At 47.3% G+C, this 15271-nt stretch overlaps 1 protein-coding gene across 1 annotated transcript in view; it reads right to left on the minus strand.

Moving 5' to 3' along the window:
• Window positions 1-2208: 2208 nt before the first annotated feature.
• LOC142159413 (voltage-gated inwardly rectifying potassium channel KCNH2-like) overlaps window positions 2209-15271 on the minus strand; it is a gene marked incomplete at its 5' end in the record, with an annotated part of 46805 nt that continues 33742 nt past the window's right edge. Inside the window, 2 exon segments of the mRNA XM_075214289.1 lie at window positions 2209-3083; window positions 4222-4378. Coding sequence (XP_075070390.1) covers window positions 2904-3083; window positions 4222-4378 — 337 coding nt within the window.

A 15271-nucleotide genomic window follows, 5' to 3' on the forward strand; every position in this document is an offset into this window, starting at 1 on the left:
CCCACAGCTTCATTTGTCTATCCGATGCCACCACAACTTCCATGGTCTCTTTTGCCTACACAACCTAAATGGCCTAAACCATATCACTACACCCTTAATGGTCTATCCTGTTCCACCACAACATCAATGGTCTATCCTGTTCAATTGTAACCTCAAAAATCCCATGCCACTACAATATCAAGTCTATCCAGTGCAACCTCAGTCCACCCAGTCTCAGTCTAACTTCACGCAGAGGAGATACTGAAATAATAAAGGGGACAGCTGAACATTGTTACCGGTCTGATGAGTTGTTGTAGTAGCAGCAGCTGTTTAGCCAACTGATATGTGTCAGTCTCAGCCACTAGTGCTACAAAGTGTTATACTTTGTGGGCCGGTTATGAACGTAATACTGTAATTGGACGAATCTAATTTAGTATCAATGTATAGAAAGGATGATGCTGTTTTCAGGCTATGCTTTGATGGGCCCAGTTCATCTTTCCACTGAATAGCAGAATGGTTGGATCCCACTGCTGGGTGTAATAGGTGAATATACTACAATATTATCCCTATGTCTGAGGATCACAGGTCACACTTATCCGAAGCCAAATTTATAAACTGGAGGACTTTATAAAAGTGCCCCCTCTGTCACTTCTATACACGTCCAATTCCTTGCTTAAGAAACATTTGCATGTGTTTATTTATTTAGCGTGTGATCCTATTACAGTTTGTGTCCTTGGTGGTCAGATGGAGGGATTCTCACAACACTACAACTAACATAAATAAAATGTATCTAATTCATATGATAAAGGATTATTGGAGAACGGAGTTCACGCCATATACATCATATGACTTGTGAACAGGACAATGATCAAGCTGTGGCCGGTGAGTATAACACGACAATAGTTACATACTGTGAAGCTGCAGCCACGGCAGCAGGGGTCCCGAATACTCTACAGTATAACAATAGTAGTCTGGCAGTATCCCATAACCCCAATACTTCCTCCCAAAATCATCCTGTCTTTCCTCTCCCAGACAGGCACAGGGGCGATATGCTGAACCGAACTTCTTACATTTGCAGCTTATACAGAAGAATAGTATAAAACTAGTATATATATAGTTACTCATTAGTAAATGGCGTGTATAGAGTGTATGGGGGCACCGGTAAGCTCACAAACAGCTCTAGATGTGATCTTCTTCAGCAGACCCACACTCCTATGTAATCACATATAGCGATAAGCTTCTGGAGATCAGATGCAGATTGTGCATCTGGTGCCACAACGGCTCTGAAACACGTTGATGTGGGCGCAGTCCGAGTGAGTGTGTATAGGGAAGACCCTACGGGTGGGATAGGTCTGTGAATAGGGAAGATCCCTATGGGTGAGAAAGGACATCGGGAAGAGCCTATGACAGAGCTACATCGGGCAGAGCGAGACGTTTCATTAGCATCGGTGAGGACACATTTTATTGGTACATTTGAGAAGCGCCTTAGGAAATTTGTGCTTTTCTAGAAGACAAAACATAAATTTGACAGTGACAGATACATCAGTGAGGAGATAAATCTGGATGAACGGCAACTGAGCCAGAGATTTAATTTGCTTAAAGCTACAATCCCATGGTTTTTGTTTTAAACAAATTGCACCTGTTTGTCATGAATATGATTTTTCTAGGATATCCTCCTATAACTCTGTTTGCGTGGGAGAGTTATATGGCTGCCCAGTGTCTCAGCTAGAATATATATACGTCCATTCCCTCATCACTTGATCTCTAAGTCAGAGAGTATCTGAGTACATGAGGGTAGAGGAACGAGGGGGGGATTGGGCTGAGAACAAGCATGCTGAGAAGAGGGGTGTTCCAAAGTCTCTCTACTCACTCATGTCATGTGACTGTGGTTACCATGGTAGTCACATAACACATAGTAAACTGTAAATCATTAATAGCAGCTTGAAGAAAATGGTTAAGGGAAAAAACACCAACATGTAATTATGTTAAATAAACAGAAGTCATATTTTTATGGGATTGCAGCTTTAAGAGACAATATGAGAACAAACACACGATTATTCACTGTTGGCATAACAGTCTCCTATTGGTTTCTTAGCCTGGGAGGAGATTGCTGTACAGGATGTTTGGTCATTGAAAGCTCAGCTGTTGGTTCAGCCAGAACATATATAATAATACACAATTGGAGATGATAATTAGTGACTTGACCAGTGATGACCAGAAAAACAGCAATGAAAGAGACTTGTTTGTGTATTGATTACATATGTGATTGGGACATAGATATCTGTGATTAGGAAGACAAATGTTGACTGTATAAAGCCCAGACTCCTGGAGTACAGGCGTGCTCATGCCGTAACCCCAAGACGACATCCCCCATAGCCTGGAATAAGGAGCAGTATCCACACAGTGTACGTCTTCTTTCACTGTAGAGAATACTGACATCAATTCCAGACTCTGAACACCGGGAGTCACCATCTCCTTCATGGAGGATAAAATCATCTGTCAGCAACGTGTCCTGTCTCAGTCCCTAGACGATATAATCCCTTCTTCACACTGTCCCCACGTTATCTCAGATCAGAGATCCTCCAGCAGATAGCGTGTGATGGGAAAAGACTCATGAATTGCGTGAGGCTTGGCCAGGGTCATGCAATGCCACATAAGCCTCCCGCAGCTGGCACTCAAGACCGTCCTATCACAGAAATGTTATTATCTGATTACATTGCAGAGTTTCCACAGCTGCTTTCGTCCTCCCTTCATGAGAGTGTTCTGTTCCATATTTTTCAACTCCCGCAGCGTCTGTTTACTTCTATACTCCTTTGTCGGGTGTTTGTGCTACCGAAGATTCCTGGCGTGACATCATATGGCCTTTCTGGTGCCAGGATGTGGCTTGTTCCCAGAGTCTGACAGTAGTCCCCACATTCCTGCCCCTAACTGCCGGGGTCAGATGAATGTCTCTGTGGGGTTCTCAAGTCCAGGGGATCCTCCAGGTTTCCAGGAAGTGAGAGGCGACGAGGGCTGTATGTGGACTCTGTGTTAAGAGTTTGGGGTGCCAGAGGCATTTCACATAACTTATACTTTGCACCCTCCATGTCTTGGTATTCGTAAACCTGTAAGTAAAAAGCCAATATCAATTACCCCTAAATGCTTTATCTCTAGAGATATGCAGAATATATCACTATGTATATATCACTATGTATCTGTCAGGGGATAGATGGGACAGAGGGTTAGGGTTACGGTTCTGCAGATCTGTAGAGAGGTCAGTAATGTAATAATCTGCAGAATATATCACTATGTATCTGTCAGGGGGTAGATGGGAGAGAGCAATGTTCTGCAGATCTCTAGAGAGGTCAGTGATGTAATAATCTGCAGAATATATCACTATGTATCTGTCAGAGGGTAGATGGAACAGAGCAATGTTCTGCAGATCTCTAGAGAGGTCAGTAATGTAATAATCTGCAGAATATATCACTATGTATCTGTCAGGGGGTAGATGGAACAGAGCAATGTTCTGCAGATCTCTAGAGAGGTCAGTAATGTAATAATCTGCAGAATAGATCACTATTTATCTGTCAGGGGTAGATGGAACAGAGCAATGTTCTGCAGATCTCTAGAGAGGTCAGTAATGTAATAATCTGCAGAATAGATCACTATTTATCTGTCAGGGGGTAGATGGAACAGAGCAATGTTCTGCAGATCTCTATAGAGGTCACTAATGTAATAATCTGCAGAATATATCACTATGTATCTGTCAGGGGGTAGATGGAACAGAGCAATGTTCTGCAGATCTCTATAGAGATCAGTAATGTAATAATCTGCAGAATATATCACTATGTATCTGTCAGGGGGTAGATGGAACAGAGCAATGTTCTGCAGATCTCTAGAGAGGTCAGCTATGTAATAATCTGCAGAATATATCACTATGTATCTGTCAGGGGGTAGATGGAACAGAGCAATGTTCTGCAGATCTCTAGAGAGGTCAGTAATGTAATAATCTGCAGAATATATCACTATGTATCTGTCAGCGGGTAGATGGGACAGAGCAATGTTCTGCAGATCTCTAGAGAGGTCAGTAATGTAATAATCTGCAGAATATATCACTATGTATCTGTCAGGGGGTAGATGGAACAGAGCAATGTTCTGCAGATCTCTACAAGTGTCAGTAACTAATTATTATGGTGGTGCGGTTGAGGAGACTCCTCCCGTTTGATGTTAGGGTCACTGAATAGGTCACAGAGAGAAGTTTACCTGAGAAGATGATGTCAGTGTCTGCTCTCCACATGGGGGGAAGCTGGAAATCTGAGAGGGGGGGGAAACTGTGCTGTACGCGGGGGGAACCAAGACCATCTGCTTCTGTAGTAATTGCATAATAGTGTTTATATCCGTCACCATACGAGTCTCTAACCTGCAGAGACAGAGGTAAGAATGAGAGGACGGGCAACATATAAATAGGGAGGAGTTATATAGTAGGGATCAGGAGGAGGAGGGGAATGTAGAGATGGGGAGGAGTTATATAGTAGGGATCAGGAGGAGGAGGGGAATGTAGAGATGGGGAGGAGTTATATAATGGGGATCAGGAGGAGGAGGGGAATGTAGAGATGGGGAGGAGTTATATAATGGGGATCAGGAGGAGGAGGGGAATGTAGAGATGGGGAGGAGTTATATAATGGGGATCAGGAGGAGGGGAATGTAGAGATGGGGAGGAGTTATATAATGGGGATCAGGAGGAGGGGAATGTAGAGATGGGGAGGAGTTATATAATGGGGATCAGGAGGAGGAGGGGAATGTACAGATGGGGAGGAGTTATATAATGGGGATCAGGAGGAGGAGGGGAATGTAGAGATGGGGAGGAGTTATATAATGGGGATCAGGAGGAGGAGGGGAATACAGAGATGGGGAGGAGTTATATAATGGGGATCATGAGGAGGAGGGGAATGTAGAGATGGGGAGGAGTTATATAATGGGGATCAGGAGGAGGAGGGGAATGTAGAGATGGGGAGGAGTTATATAATGGGGATCATGAGGAGGAGGGGAATGTAGAGATGGGGAGGAGTTATATAATGGGGATCAGGAGGAGGAGGGGAATGTAGAGATGGGGAGGAGTTATATAATGGGGATCAGGAGGAGGAGGGGAATGTAGAGATGGGGAGGAGTTATATAATGGGGATCAGGAGGAGGAGGGGAATACAGAGATGGGGAGGAGTTATATAATGGGGATCAGGAGGAGGAGGGGAATGTAGAGATGGGGAGGAGTTATATAATGGGGATCAGGAGGAGGAGGGGAATGTAGAGATGGGGAGGAGTTATATAATGGGGATCAGGAGGAGGAGGGGAATGTAGAGATGGGGAGGAGTTATATAATGGGGATCAGGAGGAGGAGGGGAATGTAGAGATGGGGAGGAGTTATATAATGGGGATCAGGAGGAGGAGGGGAATGTAGAGATGGGGAGGAGTTATATAATGGGGATCAGGAGGAGGAGGGGAATACAGAGATGGGGAGGAGTTATATAATGGGGATCAGGAGGAGGAGGGGAATGTAGAGATGGGGAGGAGTTATATAATGGGGATCAGGAGGAGGAGGGGAATGTAGAGATGGGGAGGAGTTATATAATGGGGATCAGGAGGAGGAGGGGAATACAGAGATGGGGAGGAGTTATATAATGGGGATCAGGAGGAGGAGGGGAATGTAGAGATGGGGAGGAGTTATATAATGGGGATCAGGAGGAGGAGGGGAATGTAGAGATGGGGAGGAGTTATATAATGGGGATCAGGAGGAGGAGGGGAATACAGAGATGGGGAGGAGTTATATAATGGGGATATGTAGGAGGAGGGGAATGTAGAGATAGGGAGGAGTTATATAATGGGGATCAGTTGGAGGAGGGGAATGTAGAGATGGGGAGGAGTTATATAATGGGGATCAGGAGGAGGAGGGGAATGTAGAGATGGGGAGGAGTTATATAATGGGGATCAGGAGGAGGAGGGGAATGTAGAGATGGGGAGGAGTTATATAGTAGGGATGAGAAGGAGGAGGGGAATGTAGAGATGGGGAGGAGTTATATAATGGGGATCAGGAGGAGGAGGGGAATGTAGAGATGGGGAGGAGATATATAATGGGGATCAGGAGGAGGAGGGGAATGTAGAGATGGGGAGGAGTTATATAATGGGGATCAGGAGGAGGAGGGGAATGTAGAGATGGGGAGGAGTTATATAATGGGGATCAGGAGGAGGAGGGGAATGTAGAGATGGGGAGGAGTTATATAATGGGGATCAGGAGGAGGAGGGGAATACAGAGATGGGGAGGAGTTATATAATGGGGATATGTAGGAGGAGGGGAATGTAGAGATGGGGAGGAGATATATAATGGGGATCAGGAAGAGGAGGGGAATGTAGAGATGGGGAGGAGTTATATAATGGGGATCAGTTGGAGGAGGGGAATGTAGAGATGGGGAGGAGTTATATAATGGTGATCAGGAGGAGGAGGGGAATGTAGAGATGGGGAGGAGTTATATAATGGGGATCAGGAGGAGGAGGGGAATGTAGAGATGGGGAGGAGTTATATAATGGGGATCAGGAGGAGGAGGGGAATGTAGAGATGGGGAGGAGTTATATAGTAGGGATGAGAAAGAGGAGGGGAATGTAGAGATGGGGAGGAGTTATATAATGGGGATCAGGAGGAGGAGGGGAATGTAGAGATGGGGAGGAGATATATAATGGGGATCAGGAGGAGGAGGGGAATGTAGAGATGGGGAGGAGTTATATAATGGGGATCAGGAGGAGGAGGGGAATGTAGAGATGGGGAGGAGTTATATAATGGGGATCAGGAGGAGGAGGGGAATGTAGAGATGGGGAGGAGTTATATAATGGGGATCAGGAGGAGGAGGGGAATACAGAGATGGGGAGGAGTTATATAATGGGGATATGTAGGAGGAGGGGAATGTAGAGATGGGGAGGAGATATATAATGGGGATCAGGAAGAGGAGGGGAATGTAGAGATGGGGAGGAGTTATATAATGGGGATCAGTTGGAGGAGGGGAATGTAGAGATGGGGAGGAGTTATATAATGGGGATCAGGAGGAGGAGGGGAATGTAGAGATGGGGAGGAGATATATAATGGGGATCAGGAGGAGGAGGGGAATGTAGAGATGGGGAGGAGTTATATAATGGGGATCAGGAGGAGGAGGGGAATGTAGAGATGGGGAGGAGTTATATAATGGGGATCAGGAGGAGGAGGGGAATGTAGAGATGGGGAGGAGTTATATAGTAGGGATGAGAAGGAGGAGGGGAATGTAGAGATGGGGAGGAGTTATATAATGGGGATCAGGAGGAGGAGGGGAATGTAGAGATGGGGAGGAGATATATAATGGGGATCAGGAGGAGGAGGGGAATGTAGAGATGGGGAGGAGTTATATAATGGGGATCAGGAGGAGGAGGGGAATGTAGAGATGGGGAGGAGTTATATAATGGGGATCAGGAGGAGGAGGGGAATGTAGAGATGGGGAGGAGTTATATAATGGGGATCAGGAGGAGGAGGGGAATGTAGAGATGGGGAGGAGTTATATAATAGGGATGAGAAGGAGGAGGGGAATGTAGAGATGGGGAGGAGTTATATAATGGGGATCAGGAGGAGGAGGGGAATGTAGAGATGGGGAGGAGTTATATAATGGGGATCAGGAGGAGGAGGGGAATGTACAGATGGGGAGGAGATATATAATGGGGATCAGGAGGAGGAGGGGAATGTAGAGATGGGGAGGAGTTATATAATGGGGATCAGGAGGAGGAGGGGAATGTAGAGATGGGGAGGAGTTATATAATGGGGATCAGGAGGAGGAGGGGAATGTAGAGATGGGGAGGAGTTATATAATGGGGATCAGGAGGAGGAGGGGAATGTAGAGATGGGGAGGAGTTATATAATGGGGATCAGGAGGAGGAGGGGAATACAGAGATGGGGAGGAGTTATATAATGGGGATATGTAGGAGGAGGGGAATGTAGAGATGGGGAGGAGATATATAATGGGGATCAGGAAGAGGAGGGGAATGTAGAGATGGGGAGGAGTTATATAATGGGGATCAGTTGGAGGAGGGGAATGTAGAGATGGGGAGGAGTTATATAATGGGGATCAGGAGGAGGAGGGGAATGTAGAGATGGGGAGGAGATATATAATGGGGATCAGGAGGAGGAGGGGAATGTAGAGATGGGGAGGAGTTATATAATGGGGATCAGGAGGAGGAGGGGAATGTAGAGATGGGGAGGAGTTATATAATGGGGATCAGGAGGAGGAGGGGAATGTAGAGATGGGGAGGAGTTATATAGTAGGGATGAGAAGGAGGAGGGGAATGTAGAGATGGGGAGGAGTTATATAATGGGGATCAGGAGGAGGAGGGGAATGTAGAGATGGGGAGGAGATATATAATGGGGATCAGGAGGAGGAGGGGAATGTAGAGATGGGGAGGAGTTATATAATGGGGATCAGGAGGAGGAGGGGAATGTAGAGATGGGGAGGAGTTATATAATGGGGATCAGGAGGAGGAGGGGAATGTAGAGATGGGGAGGAGTTATATAATGGGGATCAGGAGGAGGAGGGGAATGTAGAGATGGGGAGGAGTTATATAATAGGGATGAGAAGGAGGAGGGGAATGTAGAGATGGGGAGGAGTTATATAATGGGGATCAGGAGGAGGAGGGGAATACAGAGATGGGGAGGAGTTATATAATGGGGATATGTAGGAGGAGGGGAATGTAGAGATGGGGAGGAGATATATAATGGGGATCAGGAAGAGGAGGGGAATGTAGAGATGGGGAGGAGTTATATAATGGGGATCAGTTGGAGGAGGGGAATGTAGAGATGGGGAGGAGTTATATAATGGGGATCAGGAGGAGGAGGGGAATGTAGAGATGGGGAGGAGATATATAATGGGGATCAGGAGGAGGAGGGGAATGTAGAGATGGGGAGGAGTTATATAATGGGGATCAGGAGGAGGTGGGGAATGTAGAGATGGGGAGGAGTTATATAATGGGGATCAGGAGGAGGAGGGGAATGTAGAGATGGGGAGGAGTTATATAATGGGGATCAGGAGGAGGAGGGGAATGTAGAGATGGGGAGGAGTTATATAATGGGAATCAGGAGGAGGAGGGGAATACAGAGATGGGGAGGAGTTATATAATGGGGATCAGTAGGAGGAGGGGAATGTAGAGATGGGGAGGAGATATATAATGGGGATCAGGAGGAGGAGGGGAATGTAGAGATGGGGAGGAGTTATATAATGGGGATCAGTAGGAGGAGGGGAATGTAGAGATGGGGAGGAGTTATATAATGGGGATCAGGACGAGGAGGGGAATGTAGAGATGGGGAGGAGTTATATAATGGGGATCAGGAGGAGGAGGGGAATGTAGAGATGGGGAGGAGTTATATAATGGGGATCAGGAGGAGGAGGGGAATGTACAGATGGGGAGGAAATATATAGTAGGGATGAGAAGGAGGAGGGGAATGTACAGATGGGGAGGAGTTATATAGTAGGGATGAGAAGGAGGAGGGGAATGTAGAGATGGGGAGGAGTTATATAATGGGGATCAGGAGGAGGAGGGGAATGTACAGATGGGGAGGAGTTATATAATGGGGATCAGGAGGAGGAGGGGAATGTACAGATGGGGAGGAGTTATATAATGGGGATCAGGAGGAGGAGGGGAATGTAGAGATGGGGAGGAGTTATATAATGGTGATCAGGAGGAGGAGGGGAATGTAGAAATGGGGAGGAGTTATATAATGGTGATCAGGAGGAGGAGGGGAATGTAGAGATGGGGAGGAGTTATATAATGGGGATCAGGAGGAGGAGGGGAATACAGAGATGGGGAGGAGAATGTAGAGATGGGGAGGAGTTATATAATGGGGATCAGGAGGAGGAGGGGAATACAGAGATGGGGAGGAGTTATATAATGGGGATCAGGAGGAGGAGGGGAATGTAGAGATGGAGAGGGGTTATATAATGGTGATCAGGAGAAGGAGGGGAATACAGAGATGGGGAGGAGAATGTAGAGATGGGGAGGAGTTATATAATGGGGATCAGGAGGAGGAGGGGAATGTAGAGATGGGGGGAGTTATATAATGGGGATCAGGAGGAGGAGAGGAATGTAGAGATGGGGAGGAGTTATATAATGGTGATCAGGAGGAGGAGGGGAATGTAGAGATGGGGAGAGTTATATAATGGGGATCAGGAGGAGGAGGGGAATGTAGAGATGGGGAGGAGTTATATAATGGGGATCAGGAGGAGGAGGGGAATACAGAGATGGGGAGGAGTTATATAATGGGGATCAGGAGGAGGGGAATGTAGAGATGGGGAGGAGTTATATAATGGGGATCAGGAGGAGGGGAATGTAGAGATGGGGAGGAGTTATATAATGGGGATCAGGAGGAGGAGGGGAATGTAGAGATGGGGAGGAGTTAAATAATGGGGATCAGGAGGAGGAGGGGAATGTAGAGATGGGGAGGAGAATGTAGAGATGGGGAGGAGATATATAATGGGGATCAGGAGGAGGAGGGGAATGTAGAGATGGGGAGGAGTTATATTATGGGGATCAGGAGGAGGAGGGGAATACAGAGATGGGGAGGAGAATGTAGAGATGGGGAGGAGATATATAATGGGGATCAGGAGGAGGAGGGGAATGTAGAGATGGGGAGGAGTTATATAATGGGGATCAGGAGGAGGAGGGGAATGTAGAGATGAGAAGGAGTTATATAATGGGGATCAGGAGGAGGAGGGGAATACAGAGATGGGGAGGAGTTATATAATGGGGATCAGGAGGAGGGGAATGTAGAGATGGGGAGGAGTTATATAATGGGGATCAGGAGGAGGGGAATGTAGAGATGGGGAGGAGTTATATAATGGGGATCAGGAGGAGGAGGGGAATGTAGAGATGGGGAGGAGTTATATAATGGGGATCAGGAGGAGGAGGGGAATGTAGAGATGGGGAGGAGTTATATAATGGGGATCAGGAGGAGGAGGGGAATGTAGAGATAAGGAGGAGTTATATAATGGGGATCAGGAGGAGGGGAATGTAGAGATGGGGAGGAGTTATATAATAGGGATCAGGAGGAGGAGGGGAATGTAGAGATGGGGAGGAGTTATATAATGGGGATCAGGAGGAGGAGGGGAATACAGAGATGGGGAGGAGTTATATAATGGGGATCAGGAGGAGGGGAATGTAGAGATGGGGAGGAGTTATATAATGGGGATCAGGAGGAGGGGAATGTAGAAATGGGGAGGAGTTATATAATGGGGATTAGGAGGAGGAGGGGAATGTAGAGATGGGGAGGAGTTATATAATGGGGATCAGGAGGAGGAGGGGAATGTAGAGATGGGGAGGAGTTATATAATGGGGATCAGGAGGAGGAGGGGAATACAGAGATGGGGAGGAGTTATATAATGGGGATCAGGAGGAGGAGGGGAATGTAGAGATAGGGAGGAGATATATAATGGGGATCAGGAGGAGGAGGGGAATGTAGAGATGGGGAGGTGTTATATAATGGGGATCAGGAGGAGGAGGGGAATGTAGAGATGGGGAGGAGATATATAATGGGGATCAGGAGGAGGAGGGGAATGTAGAGATGGGGAGGAGTTATATAATGGTGATCAGGAGGAGGAGGGGAATGTTGAGATGGGGAGGAGTTATATAATGGTGATCAGGAGGAGGAGGGGAATGTAGAGATGGGGAGGAGTTATATAATGGGGATCAGGAGGAGGAGGGGAATGTAGAGATGGGGAGGGGTTATATAATGGGGATCAGGAGGAGGAGGGGAATGTTGAGATGGGGAGGAGTTATATAATGGTGATCAGGAGGAGGAGGGGAATGTAGAGATGGGGAGGAGTTATATAATGGGGATCAGGAGGAGGAGGGGAATGTAGAGATGATGAGGAGTTATATAATGGGGATCAGGAGGAGGAGGGGAATGTAGAGATGAGTAGGAGTTATATAATGGGGATCAGGAGGGGGAATGAAGAGATGGGGAGGAGTTATATAATGGGGATGAGAAGGAGGAGGGGAATGTAGAGATGGGGAGGGGTTATATAATGGTGATCAGGAGGAGGAGGGGAATGTAGAGATGGGGAGGAGTTATATAATAGGGATGAGAAGGAGGAGGGGAATGTAGAGATGGGGAGGAGTTATATAATAGGGATGAGAAGGAGGAGGGGAATGTAGAGATGGGGAGGAGTTATATAATGGGGATCAGGAGGAGGAGGGGAATGTAGAGATGGGGAGGAGTTATTTAATGGGGATCAGGAGGAGGAGGGGAATGTAGAGATGGGGAGGAGTTATATAATGGGGATCAGGAGGAGGAGGGGAATGTAGAGATGGGGAGGCGTTATATAATGGGGATCAGGAGGAGGAGGGGAATGTAGAGATGGGGAGGAGATATATAATGGGGATCAGGAGGAGAAGGGGAATGTAGAGATGGGGAGGAGATATATAATAGGGATCAGGAGGAGGAGGGAAATGTAGAGATGGGGAGGAGTTATATAATGGGGATCAGGAGGAGGGGAATGTAGAGATGGGGAGGAGTTATATAATGGGGATCAGGAGGAGGAGGGGAATACAGAGATGGGGAGGAGTTATATAATGGGGATCAGGAGGAGGGGAATGTAGAGATGGGGAGGAGTTATATAATGGGGATCAGGAGGAGGGGAATGTAGAGATGGGGAGGAGTTACATAATGGGGATCAGGAGGAGGAGGGGAATGTAGAGATGGGGAGGAGTTATATAATGGGGATCAGGAGGAGGAGGGGAATGTAGAGATGGGGAGGAGTTATATAATGGGGATCAGGAGGAGGAGGGGAATGTAGAGATGGGGAGGAGATATATAATGGGGATCAGGAGGAGGAGGGGAATGTAGAGATGGGGAGGAGTTATATAATGGTGATCAGGAGGAGGAGGGGAATGTAGAAATGGGGAGGAGTTATATAATGGTGATCAGGAGGAGGAGGGGAATGTAGAGATGGGGAGGAGTTATATAATGGGGATCAGGAGGAGGAGGGGAATACAGAGATGGGGAGGAGAATGTAGAGATGGGGAGGAGTTATATAATGGGGATCAGGAGGAGGAGGGGAATACAGAGATGGGGAGGAGTTATATAATGGGGATCAGGAGGAGGAGGGGAATGTAGAGATGGAGAGGGGTTATATAATGGTGATCAGGAGAAGGAGGGGAATACAGAGATGGGGAGGAGAATGTAGAGATGGGGAGGAGTTATATAATGGGGATCAGGAGGAGGAGGGGAATGTAGAGATGGGGGGAGTTATATAATGGGGATCAGGAGGAGGAGAGGAATGTAGAGATGGGGAGGAGTTATATAATGGTGATCAGGAGGAGGAGGGGAATGTAGAGATGGGGAGAGTTATATAATGGGGATCAGGAGGAGGAGGGGAATGTAGAGATGGGGAGGAGTTATATAATGGGGATCAGGAGGAGGAGGGGAATACAGAGATGGGGAGGAGTTATATAATGGGGATCAGGAGGAGGGGAATGTAGAGATGGGGAGGAGTTATATAATGGGGATCAGGAGGAGGGGAATGTAGAGATGGGGAGGAGTTATATAATGGGGATCAGGAGGAGGAGGGGAATGTAGAGATGGGGAGGAGTTAAATAATGGGGATCAGGAGGAGGAGGGGAATGTAGAGATGGGGAGGAGAATGTAGAGATGGGGAGGAGATATATAATGGGGATCAGGAGGAGGAGGGGAATGTAGAGATGGGGAGGAGTTATATTATGGGGATCAGGAGGAGGAGGGGAATACAGAGATGGGGAGGAGAATGTAGAGATGGGGAGGAGATATATAATGGGGATCAGGAGGAGGAGGGGAATGTAGAGATGGGGAGGAGTTATATAATGGGGATCAGGAGGAGGAGGGGAATGTAGAGATGAGAAGGAGTTATATAATGGGGATCAGGAGGAGGAGGGGAATACAGAGATGAGGAGGAGTTATATAATGGGGATCAGGAGGAGGGGAATGTAGAGATGGGGAGGAGTTATATAATGGGGATCAGGAGGAGGGGAATGTAGAGATGGGGAGGAGTTATATAATGGGGATCAGGAGGAGGAGGGGAATGTAGAGATGGGGAGGAGTTATATAATGGGGATCAGGAGGAGGAGGGGAATGTAGAGATGGGGAGGAGTTATATAATGGGGATCAGGAGGAGGAGGGGAATGTAGAGATAAGGAGGAGTTATATAATGGGGATCAGGAGGAGGGGAATGTAGAGATGGGGAGGAGTTATATAATAGGGATCAGGAGGAGGAGGGGAATGTAGAGATGGGGAGGAGTTATATAATGGGGATCAGGAGGAGGAGGGGAATACAGAGATGGGGAGGAGTTATATAATGGGGATCAGGAGGAGGGGAATGTAGAGATGGGGAGGAGTTATATAATGGGGATCAGGAGGAGGGGAATGTAGAAATGGGGAGGAGTTATATAATGGGGATTAGGAGGAGGAGGGGAATGTAGAGATGGGGAGGAGTTATATAATGGGGATCAGGAGGAGGAGGGGAATGTAGAGATGGGGAGGAGTTATATAATGGGGATCAGGAGGAGGAGGGGAATACAGAGATGGGGAGGAGTTATATAATGGGGATCAGGAGGAGGAGGGGAATGTAGAGATAGGGAGGAGATATATAATGGGGATCAGGAGGAGGAGGGGAATGTAGAGATGGGGAGGTGTTATATAATGGGGATCAGGAGGAGGAGGGGAATGTAGAGATGGGGAGGAGATATATAATGGGGATCAGGAGGAGGAGGGGAATGTAGAGATGGGGAGGAGTTATATAATGGTGATCAGGAGGAGGAGGGGAATGTTGAGATGGGGAGGAGTTATATAATGGTGATCAGGAGGAGGAGGGGAATGTAGAGATGGGGAGGAGTTATATAATGGGGATCAGGAGGAGGAGGGGAATGTAGAGATGGGGAGGGGTTATATAATGGGGATCAGGAGGAGGAGGGGAATGTTGAGATGGGGAGGAGTTATATAATGGTGATCAGGAGGAGGAGGGGAATGTAGAGATGGGGAGGAGTTATATAATGGGGATCAGGAGGAGGAGGGGAATGTAGAGATGATGAGGAGTTATATAATGGGGATCAGGAGGAGGAGGGGAATGTAGAGATGAGTAGGAGTTATATAATGGGGATCAGGAGGGGGAATGAAGAGATGGGGAGGAGTTATATAATGGGGATGAGAAGGAGGAGGGGAATGTAGAGATGGGGAGGGGTTATATAATGGTGATCAGGAGGAGGAGGGGAATGTAGAGATGGGGAGGAG

This window comes from Mixophyes fleayi, chromosome 5 (assembly GCF_038048845.1).
Source record: "Mixophyes fleayi isolate aMixFle1 chromosome 5, aMixFle1.hap1, whole genome shotgun sequence".
NCBI lineage: Eukaryota > Metazoa > Chordata > Amphibia > Anura > Limnodynastidae > Mixophyes > Mixophyes fleayi.